Genomic DNA, 21,745 nt, shown 5'->3' with positions numbered 1-21,745 from the left:
GTTACCACTAGATTGAAAGACTTGGAGATCTTATTAAAATAATTAATGGTTCCAAAAGTATTTATCTAGCTAGAAAACATTTAGTCCTGTATGTCTTAACCAACTCAAATCTGTATAGATCTGTATTGGAATGCAAAGCCATTTTACCAAATATCCATTATATAGTTGTATTTTTGCTCCATTATTATAATCACCTTCCTAAAGCTGGCTCTAGTCAGTCTGCAGCAGTTATAATCTGTTCAAACCTGGTCATGTATTTTGGTATGTAGAAGTCTGGAAAAAAATTATTTTTGATGCAATCATTATAAACAGTTAAGTGCTTTTGAACTTGTTGATGCTTTTTCTAGTTTTAAGATTTTTCATTATATGTTTTTTTAGCTTATAATAAATGACACATCATTTTTTAAAATTTATTTATTTAAATTAGTTTCAAGTATATAGTACATTGGTTAGACAACTATATAGTTCATAAAATGATCCCCCCAATTGCTCCGTCCCTCCCCTGGCTCTTCACCTAGCCATCGTATTAATGCTAACTGCATTCCCTCTGCCTTGCTCCCGGTCCCTGTGACCAACTATCAACTACTAATTTGTACTTCTTTAACCCTTCACCTCATTCTCCCAGCAACCCAACCCCCTCCCCTTTGTCCGTCACCTAATTGTCCACTATATTTTTGACTCTGTTTTTGATTAGTTTGTTCTTTTTGGTCCTTAGATTCCAAATATAAGTGAGGTCATTTGGTATTTATCTTTCTCTGTCTGACTTATTTCACTCTGCATAATAACTTCTAGGTCCATCCATGTCATTGCAAATGGTAGGATTTCATTTTCTTTTAATGGTTGAGTAATATTCCATTGTGTATATGAACCATAATTTCTTTATCCAATCATCTTGTTGATGGGCACTTACATTGCTTCTATATCTTGGCTATTGTAAATTGTGCTGCCATGAATATTGGGGTGCATAGATCTTTACAAATTATTATTTTGGGGTTTTTTTGGATAAATACCCAGAAGTGCAATTGCTGGGTCAAAAGGTATATCCATTTTTAGTTTTTTGAGAAACCTCCAAAAAATTTAAAAACCTCCATAGCGTCTGTACCAGTTTATAATCCCACCAATGATGTATAAGGGATTCCCTTTTCTCCACATCCTCGCCAACACTTGTTTTTTGATTTATTGATGATAGCCATTCTGACAGGTGTGAGGTGATATCTCATTGTAGTTTTAATTTGCATTTCTCTGAAGATTAGTGACCTTGAGCATCTTTTCATATGTCTGTTAGCCATCTGTATTTCTTCTTTGGAGAAGTATCTGTTCAAGTCTTCTGCCCATTTTTTAATTGGATCGTTTATTTTTTTGTTAATAATACTTCATTTCTTATCCCAATACACTTATAGGTGATCAAGTTCAAAAGGTTCTAGTACTGTGCTGATTCTAAAACACGACTCTTTAATTTGTTCTTACTTGTTAACTAGCCATATTTTTAATGGATCAGTTAAGAGTTATTGATGTCAGAATACTTTGGCAACATATTCTTTTGTAGTTGTTCTTGTTGAGTCAGTCTTAACATTTAATATTCACTTTACAATCGGCTATTTACACTCTGGATATCTTTTCTTTTTGTTAATTTAATGTAAACTATCTTCTTTTGGGTAGAAATGAGAGCAGGGCCACTGATCTACTTTTTAACTTATCTTTACTCTAAATTTATAAATGGCTTTCATAGTTACTATGGAAGTCTGGTGAAATTCACATACTTTAAGAGCTCTTTAACCACAGAAAGAGGTATATTCAGCTATTAATTAGGATTATAGATGTGTTTTAAGTTTAACAACTGTATGCAGAATAATTTTCAGATTATATTTTTAATGGCTTCTGGCATTTGCCTTTAGGATAGTCTTAACAGAATTTAGGATTATTCATTTTGTACCAGATATACACACACACACCCTAAGACTATAAAGAAGCTCTAAGGGTAAGTATAGGTCATGTATTCTGGGAGATTGTAACCATTTCAGGTCTATAGAGTACTTTTTAGTTTACTACACTGGCCAGAAATAATTTATCCCATTCTCTGTTTTTCCTTCAGGATAAATAAATCAACTGTTAATGTTAGATTAGTTGATTGTAATTGTTGGCAAAAATGTAATTGCCATTTTCTGTAGTTTGGTTGCTAATTATATGCTAATCATGACTATGATAAACATTGAATTCTGCTTAGTACATGCCACTTAATATTACCGTTATCTTAAGATACATAATTAGTATAGTGAAAACTGCAGTGGACCAAAGTTGGAACACATCGTTCCGATATAATTGAGGGGCAATGTAAAGATGAAGGTAGCTGAACTCACTGATTTTTAAGAATCCTTCTAGCCCTTAAAATTGTTTTTGTTTTTTCACGAATGCCGATTAAGTATTGATTACATGGTGGGTAAAAGTCTTTCGAGGAATTTTCCTATCTATTTTTTTTTAAATACAACTTTTTAATTTCATTGATTTTTTTTTTTTTAAATTTGAGGTGGGCTGTACATTAAAGTTTGCTGTACATTGTCCTTAATGTGATGAGAGTGCATTTATTTATTTTTAATGCTACTTAATGTCAGAAGCAAAACAATTTTCTAATACATTGTGTGACTTAGATGAGAAATTGTTATACTTTGGACATGGAGGCCTTGAGATTATGTAAATGCTGAGTGATGCAGATGTTTTATCTATAAAAAACGGTGATGGTTGTACCTATAGATTGCATGCCTTTTTTTTTTAATCTCACTGCCTGTTCCTAAATTATGAAGAGCTACCACCATGATAGCCATTTTTAAGGAATAAGTATTTTTATGCTACATTAAATAAATAATAACAGTAAAATATTATTTCATAATATCATTTTACAGATGAAAGTTAACACATATTGACATCTAGTTCATAATCATTTGGCATGTTTTTGTACCAGTTGATATGGCATGTAACCTCAACATTTACATGACTTTTAGGTGGAACGCATTCTTGTTCAGGTATTTTTGTGAGTCAAAGAGCTAGTGCATTATCCCTTCCATTTCCTCAATGTAATCTAAAGCCCATTTTTAAAACTCATTTTTCTGTGTGTTTTAGAAGCCTCTAGAAAATAGAAGCCATTGTAAACAATTGGTAGAAAGGTGTTTAGACCATGTTGAAATTTTATTTATCTGAGAAAATACAGTTGGCAGACAACTTTGGAAAATTTAACAGAGTGATTGATTCAGCAATATTTCTATGTTTTAAAAATTAATTTAGTGATATTTACAATATGACCAAAGTCACTTTTTATATCTTTTTATGTCTTTTTAACAATTTCAATTTAGCATTGTTTCCTAAAATACATATTACTGTTTATGAATATAATAAAAATGTTACAGTAATCAGTGACATTAATTTTAACTTTAATTCCAGAACTTAATTTAATTATGAATTTTATTATTATTATTGCAAAATGGTTGTGACAAATAATAAATCTGCACAAAATGTTGTAACAAAGTGCAAACACATAAAAGCCTTGAATAAATGTTGATTATTTTGTAATATATGTAGAATCATCAAAGTATAGGAAATAAGGCAGTTTTATTACTTTGCCTCTAAGCAGACAGGACAGAATCTAATCACTTTCTTTGTTACTTATTTCAGAATTAATCAGACTTACTATCAAAAAATCATATATTCAGTGATATGCTGATAAAGGTTTAAGAATCAGTTCTCCCAGGGGAAAAAAGGCAGTGATTTATAACATTTACATACATACGCCCACCACGACTGATTTCAGTCACTACAGCATCACTGCATATGGAATTTGGAAGAAGTGAGCAGTAGTATACCATTATTTTTTCTTTTGTTACCTATGCCTTTGGTATCATATCCAAGAAAATCATTGCCAAATCTGGTGTCCTATGTTTTCTTCTAAGACTTTTATTTTTTTAGTTCTTATTTTAGGCCCTTGATCTATTTGAGTTAATTTTTCTACGTGATTTAGGTAAGAGTCCAACTTCATTCTTTTGTATAAGAATATCTAGTTTTCCTAGTACCATTTGTTGAAAAGACTCTTTCCTCCATCAAATGGTCTTGACACTGTTGTCTAATCTGTTCAGTTATTTTCCTTCTAATCCTTGTTTGTTGAGTGTTTCTATCATGAAAAGAAGCCGAATTTGATCAAGCGCTTTATCTGTATCAGTTGAGATGTTCATGTTTTTTTTTATTCATCTTGTTCATGTGGCATATTACATTAATCACTTTTCATATGTTGAACCATCTTAGCATTTCTAGAAATCAGTCCCATTTGATCATAGTGTATATAATCCTTTTAATATGCTGCCAAACTTGGTTTGCTAGTATTCGCTGAGAATTTTTGCATCAGTGTTCATAGGGGATATTGGTTTGTAGTTTTCTTGTAGTGTCTTCATCTAGGTTTGGTATCAGGGTATTAATGTAGCCTCATGACTTCTGAAGTGTTCCCCCAATTCAGTTTTTCAGAAAAGTTTAAGAGTTATGATATTAGTTCTTTAAATGTTTAATATAATTCACCAGTGAAGCCATCAGGTTCAGGGTTTTCCTTTGTCGAGAGATTTATGATTACTGATCATTATTTTTAGTAGTTATAGGTATATTCAGACTTTTTATTTCTGACTTGGTCCATTTTATGTTTCTAGTAATTTGTTCATTTCACCTGTGTTATCCAATTCGTTGACGTACAATTGTTCATAGTACTCTAATCCCTTTTATTTCTGTAGAATCAGTAGTAATGCCTACACTTTGATTTCTTATTTTTGTGATTTGCATCTTCCCTTTTTTTCTTAGTCCATCTAGCTAAAGGTTTGCCTTTTCTTTTCTTCTGTGTAGAAGGATTAAAACTTTTGGTTTCATTGCTTTTCTCTGTTGTTTTTCTGTTCTCTACTTTTTTCTCTCTCTACTCTCATCAATATTTCCTGCTTTCTGCTAGCTTTGGGTTTAGTTTATTTGTTTCTAGTTCCTTAAATTGTAAAATTACAAGGTTGATTTTAGATTTTTTTTTTTTTAAGATAAGCGTTTATAGCTATGCATTTTCCCCTTAGCACTGCTTTTGCCACATCTCATAGATTTTGGTATGCTGTGTTTTTGTTTTCGTTCTCTGAGTGTTTTCTGATTTCCCTTGTGGTTTCTTTTTCAGTCAGTTGTTTAATTTCTTAAGTTTAATGAATTTTCTAGTTTTCTGTTTGTTATTCATTTGTGACTTCATCCCATTGTGGCCAGAGAAGATGCTTTATATAATATCTATATATTTAAATATATTGAGGTTTAATTTGTGGCCTACCATGTGCACTTCAGAAGAAAAAGTGTATTCTTAAATTTAAATGTTTTTGTTCAGTAATGTTCTTTATATGTCTGTTAGGTTTAGTTGGTTTATTGTGCTAAGTCCTCAATTTCCTTCTGTTTGGTGGTTCTGTTGATTTTGTGAATTGGGCATTGCAGTTTTCAATTAGCTTCAAACTCTTTCTCCCTTAATTATACCAGTTTTTGCTTCTTGTGCTTTGATAGTATGTTATTAGATGCATAAATGTTTATTCTCATAGTCTCTTGTTCTTGTGAACCTTTTATTAATATATAATGTCCTCCCTTGTCTCTTGTGACCTTTTTGATTTAAAGTATATTTTGTCTGATATTAGTAAAGCCACCCCTGCTCTCTTTATTTGCATGGAATATCTTTTTCATCTTTCATTTGAACCTGTTCATGTCCGGCTTTAAGGTGAGTTCCTGGTTGGCAGCATATAGTTGGGTCATGTGCTTTTATCCATTCCTGCTAATCTCTGTCATTTGGTTGGAGAGTTTAATCCATTTACATTTAAAATAATTACTAGTGAGGGATTTACTTCTTTCCTTGAGGTATTTTTTTTTATTATTATGTGCCTTATAACATTTTTCGTGCTCATTTCCTGCATTCCTGTCTTCTTTTGTGTTTGATTGTAGTCAAGTCTTTAAATTCCTTTCTTATTTTTTCTGTATATTTTATAGTTTTCTTTGTAGTTACTATAGAGATTACAATTTTTGTTATAACATTAATTGAATTTATACCAGTTTAACTTTAAAAACATACAGAAACTCTGCTTCTTTACAGCTTCATCCTCATCCCTTTCAGTTGTTGATATCACAAAATTACAACGTTATACATTGTGTGCCCAGAAATATAAGCTAATAATTCTTTTAATTGTGTTAATCTATTGAATTTTATAGAAAACTATATTTGGGGTTACAAACCAAAGTTATATTAATAACTGGCTTTTACAGTAGTACTTTTTTTTTCTTCAAATGTATTATTCTCATAAATTGTACAGAAACAAATATTGCAATTAAAAGCCATTGTTAAAATAATACTGCTACTATAATGGTCCATGTTTTTACCTTTATTGAGATCTTTATTTCTTTATATGGCTACAAGTTACTGTCTACTATCATTTCATTTCACCTTGTAGGACTCCTTTTACCTTTTTTTATAGAGAAGATCTAGTAGTAACAAACTCCCTCACTTTTGTTTATCTGGGAGTGCCTTAATTTTTTCCTCTCTTGGACAATGGTTTTGCCAGATATGGGATTCTTGGTGGACAGTTTTTCTTTTAGCACTTTGAATATATATGCCCTATGTTCTGGCCTCCAAAGTTTCCGAAGAGAAGTCCTTCGTTATCCTTATTTTGGATCCCTTGTATGTAATGATTCACTTTTCTTACTGCTTTCAGGATTCCCTGTGTGAAGGTCTTTTAGTTCATCTACTTTGGAATTTGTTGAGCTTGGATGTCTGTATCTGTTTCTTTTATCAAATTTGGGGAGTTTCATACATTGTCTCTACGAATTTTCTCTCTACTCCTTTTTCTCTTCTCCTTTTGCAACTCTCACGAAATGTATTTTGGCCCTCTTATGGTGCCCCACTGGTCCCTTGGGCTAGTTTGCTTTTCTTCATTCTTTTTGTTTGTTTGTTTCTCAGACTTAATCATTTAGACAGTCCTGTATTCAAGCTTAATGATTCTTCTTCCTGCTCATATCTGATTTTTGAATTCATCTACTGAATTTTTCATTTCCGTTATTACAGTTTTCAACTCTAGAATTTCTTTTTAGTTTTTTTTTTTAGGTTTTTTTATCTCTTTACTAGTATTTCCATTTTGTTTATAAATCATTTTCTAGATTTTTTTCCATATCTTCATTTAGTTCTGTGAGCATCTTTAAGACATTAAAATTTTTTTTCAGTTATAGTAGACATTCAAAATTATGTTAGTTTAAGACCTTTTTTTTAAAAAAAAAATAAAAAACCTTTGTCTAGTAGATCTGCCATCAAGTCTTTTTTAAGAACAGTTTCTGTTTTTTTTTTTTCTTTCAGCCAGCCTTACTTTACTATTTCGTTGTATGCCTTGGGATTTTTTGTTGAACACTGGGCATTTGACTCTAATAATGTGGTAACTCCGGAAATCAGATTGTCTCCTTTCCCCAGGGTTTGCTGTTTTTACTATTGTTTTTTTTGTTTTGTGTTTTTGTTTTAATTGTTGTTGGTTTCCTCTGTACCAAGGATCAGCCTGAGGTATGAACTTAAAGTCTTCTCATCTTTTCTGAATCTTTCCCCAGGTATGCATAGTCCCTTTTAGTTTTCACATATATGTAGTTGTTTTTGCATGTTCTAGTTTTTAATGTCTTGCCGTCAAAATGGGAAAAAGTGAAAAATGACAGGTTAAAAAAAGGTACTGGCTCTTTAAATATCCTGCAAGTCACTTCATTTTCATGAGGAAAGACTTGAAATAATGAGGCAAGGTACAACAGCAGTGGCTGCTCTCCTCTTTGTCTTCACCTCTATGATCAGAAGCAGCAGCCAGTGATCAGAGCACAGATACCTGATATTTGGAGGACAGGATCCTTTTTACCCACCTTGGCTCCTATGATTTGTGTACAAGCTGTTCCAGGAATACACGCACTACGCCTGGCCATGTGGCTGGAAGTGAAGGATGGGTTGCTGTTACTGTTCTAATAGCTAAAATGGATGGAAATTAACCACAATTTACTGTCCATGTCTTTAACTGAAGGCAGTTAAAAGCCTTCAACAGGCTCCAGACTTCCAGCATAGTTATATCAGACAAATTCTGCCAGTCCCGTTCTTGTCTGGGTGGGGAGACAGATTCCTGGTGCTTCTTAGTCTGAATCCTCTTTAATCCCATCTTAATTTCTGTATTGAGTAACTTCGTGAAACAGGTTAAGTAACAAGATCTGTACTAATACATAGTGGAAATACTCATTAAAATATAATAGCTCTTTTCTCACCTCAATTTGTATTTTTAGAGCTACATTAGATACATTTGATATATCTATAGTAATTTTTGGCATTTAACTTTTGACAGGTGGTTTTGGAATGTATGCTTAAAAAAGACCTCATTTACAATAAGGTCACTCCAACATTTCACCACTGGAAGATTGATGACAAGAAATTTGGCCTTACCTTTCAAAGTCCTGCTGATGCTAGGGCTTTTGATAGAGGTATTCGAAGAGCTATAGAGGATATTTCTCAAGGTAAGTTTTCTTGACTGTTTTCTTAATTTTTGCCTACACTCATGTCCCCATAACAACATACTTCTTAAAGTAGGATCAAATAGATTGGGTTTAATGTTTAAAGACAGTTTATGAGAAGTTTATAAACTCCCAGCCATGCAGAGTAGACTGCAGTACTCAGCCTATCTTGTTATTTTTAAACATTGAAAATATTGAGCATAATGAAAATGTATACAGAGACATTAATGCGCAACGGTCAATAGTACAAATGACCATTAACTATCAATAGTGGATTAAGGCTTTTTTTTTTTTTCTAAATAACACAACTAAAATCTTATCTCTAGGTACTAAATACTGTTTCCTGGTTCAGAGTATTTAGAAAAATTGAGAAATCATACATGGGATTACTTAAACACTGGAGGTGGGAGGTGCATATGCTCTGTCTAGCAATTTGAGTATTTTGGAGAAGTCAGGAGCAAGGCTTGCTAGAAATGGTATGATTTGACAAAAACATCTCTTAGGTAAGTAACTGGAAATTTACCTATAGAAGAGGAAATCACTTTATTCTCTATTCTTCTAAGAGAGGGGCAAGTATGAGTGGCCAACATCTGACTGGTTGCTAGACGGCCTCAGACTGATCTCTGATTATGCTCCTATAGTATACTGATGATATGTTCAATTAGTAATACTACAAAGCTAATACAAAAATTCTTTATTTAATTAACTTTTACCTGTTTTCTTAGGATGCCCAGCATTGAAAAATGAAACTGAAGGAGCAGGAGATGACTTACAAGTAAGTATTTTGGCTGAAAGGAATTTCTAAACATAAAGGATATAGAGGATGACTAGCCTTAATAAACAACTTGTGTAAATTTTTAAGAACATTTCTTTGACACTGTTTTTGTTGGAAAATACCAAGAAAATAGAACGAACAGGATGTACGTATGTATGTACGTATTATAGAGAGTTATTTTGGTTTAGTTTGGGTTGGTTTTTGGTTTTGTTTCATTTCATTTTGCTTTGAAGGCATTAGCTCATGAGATTATAGGGGCTGGCAAGTCCAAAATCCACAGGGTAGGCAGGCATGCTGGAAGTACTGTCATTAGTTGATGTTTTGGTCTTGATTAGGAAGGCAGTCTTTCCTCTTTGGGGCACCTCAGTCATTTAAGTGTTTTTATAATGAGGCCCACCCACCTCATGGAAGGTAATCACCTTAGAGTCTACAGATTTAAACGTTAGTCACATCTGAAAATTACCTTCACAGCAACATTTTTTTTTTCAGGCGAGGCAACCCTTGGTTGACCTCATAGATTGCAAGGACCGCGTCAGCTTACAATCCCTTATTTTTTTATTTTTTATGCCTACAGCACCTGGTCTTCCTAGGTGGTCTCCCATCTGAGTACTGACCAGGCCTGACCCTGCTTAGCTTCCGAGATGAGACGGGATCGAGCTTGTTTAGGGTAGCATGGCCGTAGACTCACAACAACATTTAGACTGGTGTTCAACCAAATACCAAGCTTGGCATTGTAGACTAGACAAGTTGACATATTATTAACTACCACAGGTACCCCTCCCATGGGCAAGATACTTCTATAAAAATTCACAGAAAAGGAATTGCAAGTTGTTAATAACCATATGGACACCCTTCCCTTTTATCACGCCGGTAATCAGCAGGTAGTCTACATTAACATTATTTTGGTTAACAATGACCAGAGGTTTAAAAATTGATATTATCCCATGCTGTGTCTATCCATGAGACTGACAGATTGATAACACTGGTAGAGAAAATGTAGATTCGTAGATTCTATCTAGAAAGCAGTTTGGTAATATGTATAAAAGAGCCTTAAAAATAGAAGCTTTCGTGCCTGTTCATCCAGTGAATCAATTTGTAGTAATCTCACTAAGGAAGAAACACAAAAAAATTTTATACACAGCTTTGGGGGGCTGTGTGTATAAAATATTGATAGAAATGAGAAGCTATTTAGGAGAATGAGAATGATTGAATTAATTAAGGTATGTTTTTATCACAGTCATTAAAATTTTATTTTTTATGAATTTGCCATGTTATTGAGTAATAAAAACAGACAAAAATTATATGATGTCATTATTACTCAGCTAAAATGTTAAATATTTTTGTTAACTTTTAGATTATGGGATTCTGAGATGGCTTTTTTATTAGTACTTTTATATATTTTTTAAGCTTGCTGCAATACTATTAATACTTTTAGAATAACACTAAAAGAATCTAAATTTCTATGTATACCTTGTATTAATGATCAGTAATTCATATTATTAAAATAGTTGTGACCTAAAGACATGGAAAAATGCTTTATGTACAGTCAGAATGTAGAAATATTTTTATTTTATTTGAGAAATATGTTTCCATAAAGTTTAAAGAAAAAACATAAATTGTTACCATAGATGATAACTGCCATAGTTATTTTTAAATATATATTTTGGTGTTTTTTTTTTTCTATACATATAAATGTGTATGTACATATGTTATGATATCATTATACTGTAGTCTGGATTTTTTTCCACTTAAATACATAATATTTTCTGTGTTTTAAATGTTATTTCATATTTGTAATTTTTAATGTTTCCTGGAAATGGGTAAACATTTTGAAGTGCTCCCTATGATGAAAGTAAATTTGGTAAAAATTCAACTTAAGAAAGTAGTCAAAAAGATTTGACTACACTTTCATGAGGTCGCCAAGAGTTGGAGCTAACTCATTGTCATGTAACACATACTAAAAAAGGGTGGGGAGGTATTGAGATGCTAGCAAATATGTGAGTTAAAATTTTCTGAACATCTTATTTGAAAATTTTTTAAAAGAACCAATGTCTGGAATTAAAACTACCAAAGAAAACTCTTAAATTTGCATTATTATTTTATGATACGCCAAAGTTTTTGCTTTTCGTTCTTATTTTAGAATAATATATTGGAGGTATAAAGTATTCTAATTTATTGAGCTACTTTATTAGGTTTAAAGTACATCTTTGTTTCATAATTCACCTATGGGCTTGGCATAAACATTTTGAAATTATTTTGAGTACAAATTGATTTGTGGTAATGATTATGTCATGTTTACTTTATTGGTGATTAAATTGGTGTTAAATGAGTAACCTATTATCTAAATTTTTAAACCCAGAGGAGGTCATGATTATGCTATATTTAGATCTTAAGTGTCTCAAAGTTATTAAATATCAGAGTGGAAATCCTCTCCATTTTGAGTATTCATTCATTGAGCAAATATTTGAGTACCTATTCTGTGCCAATAAATACCTAGACATTTGGTTATTTGCTGGTGGACAACTTTCTGCTTTCAACAATTCCATATCCTCATCAGTTAGCATAAATTAACAAGATATTTACCTTCTATTTCATAACTATATTTGAAGGATTTCATAACATCATTTGAATTTAATAAAATCATTTCATGCCCATCTTTTATCCCTGATGTTTATTACAGTGCTGATCACATACATAACTGGTACTCAAGAAAGGTTTTTTTTTTGAAGAAAATTCTTTAAAAAAATTAGGATTTTTTTAAATCATAAGCAGTAATAAGGTAGGAATGACCTTTAAGTTTGATTTTTTTTTTGTAAACTAATGAGCCAGTTAAGGGTTTTTGTTGATAGTTTTTTAATGCAAGCTTATATTTGTTTTGAGATCATTTTTAATATCTTCCCCACCAAATTTGTCAGTTACAATAGCTCTAATTGTTCAGATATACTAGATTGGTAACAAAACCCTTAAAACTCACTTCACAACAGACTTCACGTTTTAAGAGGAAAAGAGATCAGATTTCATGCTTTGGGGCAGAAGGAAGATGATACCTAGTTGATCTGAAGTGAGAAGTACTTGACTAACTTACTCTTTTTTATAATTAGGTAATGCCATTCTGAGCCAAAAAGATTAACAGGCTGTGATTTATACTTGTTTAAAGTAATTTTGCTTTAGACAAGGGAGTATAAATTGTTCGTGTACTTATTTTCAAAGGTGGTAACATTTTAATAAGACTCTATATCTGAAAACTCCTAAGTTACTGGATAGGTTTTATTTAGCTAGCAAAATGGATTTTATATTACTGTGACTTAATCACCATCCTACATTAAGTAATTATAGCTAAATTCCCAGCATCTTAATACATTTTAGATTGAGTTTTATTTAATATTTAAAGAGGGGACAAAATAAAACCTATATAACCTTTTTGCATAACAATTTTTCATTATGTAAATTTTTTCTTGACTCTTAGACAAATACATCTTTATGTACAATTTTTGTATAGTTAGAAAATTATAAAGAAGAAATCAGGAATCATTTGTCCCCAGCCAGATGTAACTGCTATTAATATTTTAGGTACCCCTGCCTAGATTTTTTTTTTTGTATATTTGTTTTATTCTTTCATGTTATATTTAAATACATCTTTTTAAAAAACACCATTGAGATCGATCTCTTTTCCATTTTGATTGTTTTTAATAAGATTTTTGTATTGGTGATTATAGTGAGTGATGGTGGTAGTTGGCATTTAAGAAATATTACTTATGAAATTTGAACCCACACAGTTTATCATCACAGTCTTTGGATTTAGCCATTATATCATGTAACTGTACTACAGTTTATTTAACCATTCATGTTTCATTGAACATTTACTTTATTTTCTATAGCCTTTTAAATTAATTTTTGTTGGTATTTCTGAGTGTGACCTTAGGATAAAATCCTAGAAGTAAGTAGATTTGCCGGTTAAAGGATTGTATAGAGATTTATATAGTTATCAAGAACTATGTAACTACTGCCTATTAACACAAACAGATTTATAGACAATGAACAATCCCTGAAAACCTAATATCCACTTCTAAGCCAAACTAAACTTTCATTAGAAAGGTGCTTTAAGTTTTCTTTTTTTCTGTTGTTGATAGGGTGAAGGACTTGTTTTCAGTTTTTTTGCTAGGCATGTTATCTTGGTAAATAAATGTCTTATACTTTCATGTTTTCATCACTGATTACTGTGTGCAGGTTGCTTAAACACAATAATGTGTATGTTATTAATGTTTTCAGGCAAAGTTTACAGACAAATGCAAAATTAGAAACTCAAGGGTCAGTTCATTCATATCCTTAAACGAATCAAAAGTAACTTTAAAAATCTAATGAACGAATAGGAGACAATGCATTGAATTGCTGCTACTGAATACTACTCCAAAATGTTAATAATGATTTTGCTGGGCTCGTGGAGTTATTAGTAATTTTTTTTCCTTTTCTGTGCTGTTTGCATAATTTCAGTATATTATTTTGAATGCCAAAAATAGCTTTGGTCACATTTTCAACATGCAGAGCTAAAATATAAGATTTCTTTATCAAAGAACATTTAAAATTCTTTCATAATGCTAAAATAAACTAAGAGTATAATTATTAATTTCATTTGTTAGATATGACTCAGCTACACATTTTCAAACCTAATTTGTGATGTACAAGTATAAGAATGAAGTTCTTGAGCAATAAGTAGACTGTGATATCACTTTTTTCATGCTTGATTGATTATTTATTAAAAGGTTTGCAGAACAACTTGGACGTTTTCTCTGCCTCAGAATTAACATAGGGAGAAGGGACAAAGGCAGGAGAAAACTAAAGTCTGTTTTCATTTTCTCTACAGCCCGAATTATTTTATTGCTTTACCCACATCCCTTTGCCTCTACAAACAAAATTGCTACAGTCTTGGAAAAAGAAAAAGCTAAACAATCTCTTAGCAACCATAGGAGAATAATTATTATACCAACCTCTGATAGTGAAACAGTTTTCCATTGTACATTAAACTTTGCGTGGGATACTTTATAGATAATGCAGATGAGCCTATGGCAGCACAATACTAAAAGCATTGAGTGTGCATCATATAACTGCTATAGACAATTTTTTTTAAAGGTGAAGATCATGCAGATGTATGTGCAGTCTTTATACATGTTGTATATTAAATTTTCTATTCTCGTGGAAGATATTTGGCATTTCCCACACCTCACTTTAGATTGTGTCCACATCCCCATAGTAATTGTTTGGGTTTTTTTTTTAAGGATTATAATTCAGTAAAAAAACATCCGGACTTGACTAAGCCTGAAAACTTTTTATTTTTCACATCCAAATTAAGGAAATGTTTTGGTTATTATTAATTTTACTTATAGAAATGGTACAGATAATCTTCTTGGAGAATAACAGTAAAATTTTTTTCTTAATTAAATTGGCAAAGATTGGTAAATGATACTGCCCAGTGTGGGCAAATGTGTAAGGAAATGGTCTCTCTATCATGTACTATTTCATACATTTCTAAAAATAAAAGAACTCCTTAACAAAATATCTTCACTCACAAAAGAATTAATTTTAATAAGTTAAAAGTTCAAAGTACACAAAAAGTAATTCTTTCCATTAATGAACCTCTTTGGAATAGGTAAAAAGTAAAACCTATACATTCATTCATTTGTTGGAACAATTATTGTTGTTCTTTTGTTCATTCTCAAAATTTCTTGTTTGTGTAAAGAAAATAATGTAATTTTAGTGAGACAAAAATTATCATAGAAATTAAAATAAACAGATATATGAGTGAAATCGTGATAATGTCTAGTCTTGGTGAAAATTTGGAGTGTTGTTTGTGGATACATGCATTGTTAAAACCAACTTGGAAAGTAATTTTTATTATGTAAACTGGACCATATGTATATCCTACAATCCAGCATTTCCACTCTTGGATATATTACCATAAAAACTCTTGTACATATGTACCATGAGGGCTGTACAAGAATATTCTTAGAAACATGTTGAAATAGGAAAAAATTAACTGTTTCATCTTAGGCAAGTTATGTAGTTTCTTTGATCTTTAGTTTCTACATATAGAACAGAGACATGATAATACTATGTACCTCCAAGGGTTTGGGGATTAAATAAGTTAACCCATATAAAGTACTTGGGACAATGTCTGATACATAGAAAATGCTCAATATGTGTTAGTTATCATTGCTACAGAGAAGTGAAAATATGAGCTATTGCTACATGTCAGCATGTAGCAATATGTCAACATGAATGAGTTTCACCCCCAAAAAGTTGATCATAATAAGCAAGTCCTGTAATGTCCCAAATAGCATGATGTCAGTCAAATAAAATTCAAAAGCATCTAAAACTAGTTTATGGATAATACCTTGTGGGAAAACTGTAAGGAAGAGTAAGAAAATGAAAAAATACAACAACTTCAAGATACTGTTTACCTGTTGGCACTTTAAGTGGTAGATACGGGAGATGTTAACATGGAAAAATGCATAGGAGTTACTTGTGTTGGTTATATTCTCTTATATTGGGTGACAGGTATACACATTTCATTATTTTTATGCTATTATGTGTATAGTCCTTTACGATATTTCTTTAAAGTAATATCAATTGTTTGGTGTATATCCTTCCTGATATAAAATTTAAAAATATCTGTCCACCTGTCAGTTAAACAGATAGGATCATGCCATACTGACAGTTCTGTACCTAGCCTGTTCACATTTAACAATATCCTGTGAGTGCTGCATACAGATCTTTTTAATGTCTGCACAGAATTCTATCATATTTATATCATAATTTTTTAACCAGTCCTCTGCTGATATAGCCATATGATTTTGTCTTTTTTGTCGTTAAAAATAGTGCTACCGTGATTATTTGTATATATATCTATATATATACCTTCTCGAAGAACTGCACTACCACCAACAGTGTAAAAGTATTCCTCTTTCTTCACAAACTTTTGCTAACATTGAGTACTATTTATCTTTTCCATCTTTCTAATCTGTATAGAAAATTAGCATATTTTGACGTCTTTAACTGAGAGAAGTTCAGCATCTTTTCATATACTTACCATATGTTTTTTCCCTATAAAATAAAATTGGACTTATATTCTGTACATCAGTGTTTCTAGGGGGAGAGGGCCCATTTATGTGGATTGTGTAAATTATGTATTTTATGGAAGTGTTCCTCAGACAATACTGATTGTCTTTCCTCTCCTCTCCAGTATGTGCGAGATTTCCCAACACAGCTTTATAATGGGAGACCTTGAAGGGTTCCAAGTAGAAAAATCAGTCTTTTATATTTTTATGGTTATGATAGTGCTGTAAATAAAATTACGTATACTGACTATTTAACACTAAACATTTCCCCACGTAGTAGATACTATTCATAAACTTAATTTCAAGTGACCACTTAATACTGTTAACTGGGCATACCATAATTTACTTAACCAATTCCTTATTTTGAGACATTAAGGTTATTTCTTTTTTTGCTATTAAAAATAGTTCTGAGAAAAATATATTGTGCCTAAATCTTCTGTCGTGTAATACTTTTTTAAAAAACTAATTTCAAGAAGTGGTTAAAATGTGTGAATATTTTAAAAGCTTTTGCTGTATTTTACTGAAATGGCTTTTCAAAATGGTTGTTGCAGGGTTTATTGTTGTATATAGAATTAGCAATGAAAGAATGACCATTCATCACCACTTTTTTTTTAACTTTATCAATTTAACATACATCTAAATTCATAACTTGCTGAAATATACATAATTAAATAGTAGGAAAATATTCTTTTCCAGTTTAGGATTCTCTAAAAATGTTTGTTTTTCACAATTCATGTATAGTATGTGCCTTGTTATAGATTGTAGACTCTTCATTCTCAAATAGTGAGGGTTTTTGTTTTTTGTTTTTACAATACTAGACGTATGAAAGATGTTTTAGTTATTTTATTAGCTGAGACCCACTTAGCCGTATATTCGAATTCACTGTGTGATATGAAATACTTCTAGTTAATTGGTTATTTTCGGCTATTTTGGTAAAAATTTTTAAGCAGAACTAAATCATTTGTTACCCAAATATACACATTTTTATTTAATAACAAAACAGTAAATACTTTTTGTAGTTTGTAATCCTTTGAGTATCTTAACTAACCCTGAGATTGTTAATATGAATATTATACCCAATTTATAATAAAAAGAAATTGTGATTCAGAGGAGTAAATTGCTTAAATTTTATTACCTAGTTGGATGAGACAAGGTTCCAACCTAAGCCCTTACTCTAAATCCTTTTATTCCTGGTGTTTTCTTCTATTCACTTTGCTTAATTTTTGACAATTGCTTGAGTTATTTGTTTTGAGAACTCTCTAGAACAAATAAGTTGTTTTTATTCTTCCAAATTTTGATCATGCATTTCGAAAGAATGTATGCTGGATACCAGTATTTAGCCAGCTCCTTTCCAATAATTTAGCATTAACTGTTGAAACACATTTGGATAACTGTTATGAAAATTAGCTAAATATAGCAATTAACTGGGTTTGACATATTTAGTTTTAAGTGACAATAGATTCTCAGATATATTTTAAGTTAAATTTCTTATTCCCTAATAAAATAATGGCTTTGAATTTTCAGAACATTTTCACAGGTATTCTTTCTCATCTCACTAAGTTTTTATGACAATCCATGTCAGGAATTATAATTATTTGATAATTGAGACAACTGGGTTCCAAAGAAATTAAATGTCACAAGGTTACTTTGTTTCAGAGCAAAGACTAGAACTTGAATTTATAAATTTAAAGTATCTTAGACATTAATGAACTTTATTGCTTAATTTTAGAAGTAACACCAAAATTTTTTGATTTTTTAAAATTTTATTTTAAAAACTTATAAAGATTTGTACCTTTAAAATTGTTAGCCCTATCGTGATTTCTCTAAATTATTTTAGAATAAACCAGTGGAAGTGTTTCTGTCATTTTCACTTGGATGTCACTGTTTTTTTTCCAAATAATTATATGATAATGGGAAAAGTTATATCAAATAGTTATTTCATTTCTTAAAGAAAAAGAAAAGAAACAATTAAAATGTGTGTAGGACTTTTCATTTTGTAATGTGCTAAGTTTCACTTATTTAACATTTATTTCACAGGAATTATTGTTTATGAAATTTTAAAGGCAAATCTTTACTGACTGTCATTGAGCATATCCCCTACCTAAGTCTCATGTGATTTTAATTTTTCTAAATAATCAGCAAGTTCAGGCTACGTGATTCATTCATTCATTATTCAAAAAGGTCATGGACTGCTGTCTTCTTCTGATCCCCTCTATCACATACGATTACGCAGTCCTTGGTACATGCCTTTCTTTTGACTTGCAAAAGTTTTGTTGATTTGTATTTTCTTCCTAATGTTTTCTTCATATTCTATGTATGATACCACCTTTAGTTATAATTAAAAGCTTCATTATAATTAGCTCTCTCACACATGGAATGGTTAACCTTCTAATTCTTCCTAAGTTCTTTTCTGTAAGAAAGCCCATTTTGCTCATAAAATCGATTTAAAATTTTTTTTTTTTTTTTGAAATTTACTTTCATTTAGCTCAGAATCATACACATTTGAGTTTTGGGAGTTGCTATTCATTGTGACGGCGGTGGTGTGTTCTGACTGATTTGCAAAATATCTGTTAGAGAGTGAAGTATCTAATTTTTTTTTTAATTTATTTTTTTATGATGACATTAGTTAATGAAATCCAGTAAGTTTCAGCTGTACACTTTAACAGTAAGGCATATATATATTTACACTGTTCACCTACCATAGTTGGATTTCTTTCTGTCACCACATATTTGACCCCCTTTACCCCATCTACCTCCCCCCAAGTATCTAATTTTTTATTGTTTTTTATATTCTGGCAACTAATGATTTGGGGATTATTCCCATTAGGCAACTGAAGAAGAGGATACTCCCAGTACTCTAGTGAAAGATCGTCTTTTCCAGCAAGAGACAGTTATTACCAGTGAGCCTTATAGAAGCTCAAGACCTTCTCTCTTTGAAGATCTGAATGCCAGAAGAGTCTACTTGCAAAGCCAAGCCAATCAGGTGAGAAGATATTTTTCAGTGTATTATTCATATGTATAGAAATCAGACGTGTTAGACAAGAACATCAAAGCCATCTACCCTTTTCCAGACAAAATAAACAACAGTAGGAACCCAGGAGAATATGATTTATAATGAATCAAATCCAGACAGCTGCCTTCTCTGTGTCCTCATGTGGCATAGAGAGAGAGAGAGAGAGAGCACTAAAGTGAGCATACTCTGGTGTCTCTTTCTTATAAAGGCACTAATTCTTTCAGACCAGGACCACACCCTTTATGATCTAACTACTTTCTAAAGGCCTCATCTCTCTAAATACCATCACACTGGGGGGTAGTTTTTCATATGAATTTTGGCAGGACATAAATATTTAGTTCATAACAGGAAGCAACATAAATAAAAGCATGCACAATCTAGGGGAAAAAACAATGTGGAGGGTAGAAAAGAGGAAGATAGAACAAAGGCCCAGATTGTTGTGCTTTTTATGTTCTGCAAAAACACCTGGACTTTATCTTGTTTGTTGCCCCACAAATCTGGGTACACAGTCACCTACCAGAAGACACAAGAAACCACAGGTTAATAAACACAGTGAATTTTTATGGAGTGTCAGTTTTACTCAAAAACAAGAAATTCCCAAATGGTGTATCAGTGGTGGGAATTTTCCTGAACACTTGGTATTGCTCTTCTTTTTCTCCCAATTTAGTCATTTGATGGAAGTAAAGTAATATTTATATTGTGAATTTATACTTTTCTGATTACTGCTGATATTGAGCAACTTTTTTCATATGCTTCTTGACCATTTAGAAATTGTTTTGTAAAGTGTCATTTTGGTTTTGCCCATCTTATATTGAGTTGTCTTATAATCATTCTTTTTATTTATTTGAGAAATAAGTTCTTTGTTGGGTTTATATATTGCAGGTGTATCTTCTCTCCTGTGGTTTGCCTTTTCAGTCTCATAGTAATGTCTTTTGCTGAATAAAAGTTTTAAATTTTAATAAAAGCAACTTAGTAATTTTTTCCTCTATAGTTAGTGTTTTTTCATGTGCTGTTTCAGAAATCTTTGGGTATCCTCACCAGATCATGAAGATATTTTATATTGTCTTTCAGAAGCTTAACTATTTTTCCTTTCATTTGATCTTTATAAATGGTGTGAGATTAGGTCAAGATCTCCCCCCAACCTGGGGAGCCAATTGATCTAGCATCGTCTAGTGAAAAGTCCGTGGTTTCTAAAACTGCATTGCACTTGTCACATGACTAATATATGTGTGGATCTCTTTCTAATCTCTGTTCTGTTCCCCTAGCATATTTGTCTATTTTTCACCTTTACTAGACTTTTTAAATTATTATATAGCTTTACAGTAATTCTGGATTCTGGGAGTTATGTCCTATAACTTTGTCCTTCAAAATTTTTGTTGTCTGGTTAATGACTCAACGTATGGTCAAGTGCTAGTACTCTTGAAAAGAATGTGTCTTCTTAGTTGTTGGATGCAGTGTTCTTTATATATATTAGATCAGGTTTGTTGTTGGACATCTGTTTGAACCTATGTTCAAATTTTATATATCCTTATACTTTTTTTTTTAATTCGTTAGTAACTAAGCAAGGTATGTTAAAAAATCTCCAACTGTGATTGTAGAATCATCTTTCAATTCTATCAACTCTTGCTTTTCAAAGCTGTTATACATTGCACATAATTTCGCAATTGCTCTATCTTTTTTTGAATTGACTTTTTTGCGATTATGAAATATCTTTCTTTATCTCTGGTAATACTTCTTGCCTGAAAGTCTGCTTTGTGTGATGTTAGTATGGCTACATCAGTTTTCTTTTGGTTAGCACAGTACATATTTTCCCATCCTTTTACTTGGAATATTTCTATATCTTATATATATATAAGATGTCTCTTTTCAACCATATATAGTTGGACTTTTTTTCCCCAGGTGTCTTTGAGGTTTTTGTTCATTTACTTTTACTGCAATTACTGATAAATTTAATTATAAATCTATCATCTTATTTGTTTTCTGTCTGTCCTGTTGATTCTCTGCATATTTCTTCCTTTCTTCACTTTGCTTATTTAACTACTTAATTTTCCCCTTTATTAATTAGTAATACAGTTGTTCAATATTTTTATTAATTGTTCTAAATATTATAGTATGCATCATTGGCTCCTTAGAATTGACTTTTTTTTTTCTTTTTTTTTTTACTATTTCCTGGACAATGCACGGATCCTATAATACCTTAACACCATTTATCCCTCATTTACTTTTTGTGGTGTTGTCATGAATTTTAATTCATTCTCACTTTATCTCTCTCTTTCTCTCTCTGTATATACTTATATATAT

At 31.4% G+C, this 21,745-nt stretch overlaps 1 protein-coding gene and 1 pseudogene across 1 annotated transcript in view; one reads left to right on the top strand and one right to left on the bottom strand.

Moving 5' to 3' along the window:
• SPRED1 (sprouty related EVH1 domain containing 1) overlaps positions 1 to 21,745 on the top strand; it is a 101,758-nt gene that overhangs the window by 56,215 nt on the left and 23,798 nt on the right. The window contains exons 3-5 of the mRNA XM_039843944.1: positions 8,379 to 8,547; positions 9,270 to 9,319; positions 19,259 to 19,414. Coding sequence (XP_039699878.1) covers positions 8,379 to 8,547; positions 9,270 to 9,319; positions 19,259 to 19,414 — 375 coding nt within the window. The remainder of the gene's footprint in view (positions 1 to 8,378; positions 8,548 to 9,269; positions 9,320 to 19,258; positions 19,415 to 21,745) is intronic.
• LOC120587281 (uncharacterized) lies at positions 9,885 to 10,003 on the bottom strand (annotated as a pseudogene).

The sequence above is a fragment of the Pteropus medius genome, unplaced genomic scaffold (assembly GCF_902729225.1).
Source record: "Pteropus medius unplaced genomic scaffold, Ma_sr-lr_union100, whole genome shotgun sequence".
NCBI classification, from domain to species: Eukaryota; Metazoa; Chordata; class Mammalia; order Chiroptera; family Pteropodidae; genus Pteropus; species Pteropus medius.
This window is presented reverse-complemented; position numbering and strand designations above follow the sequence as displayed.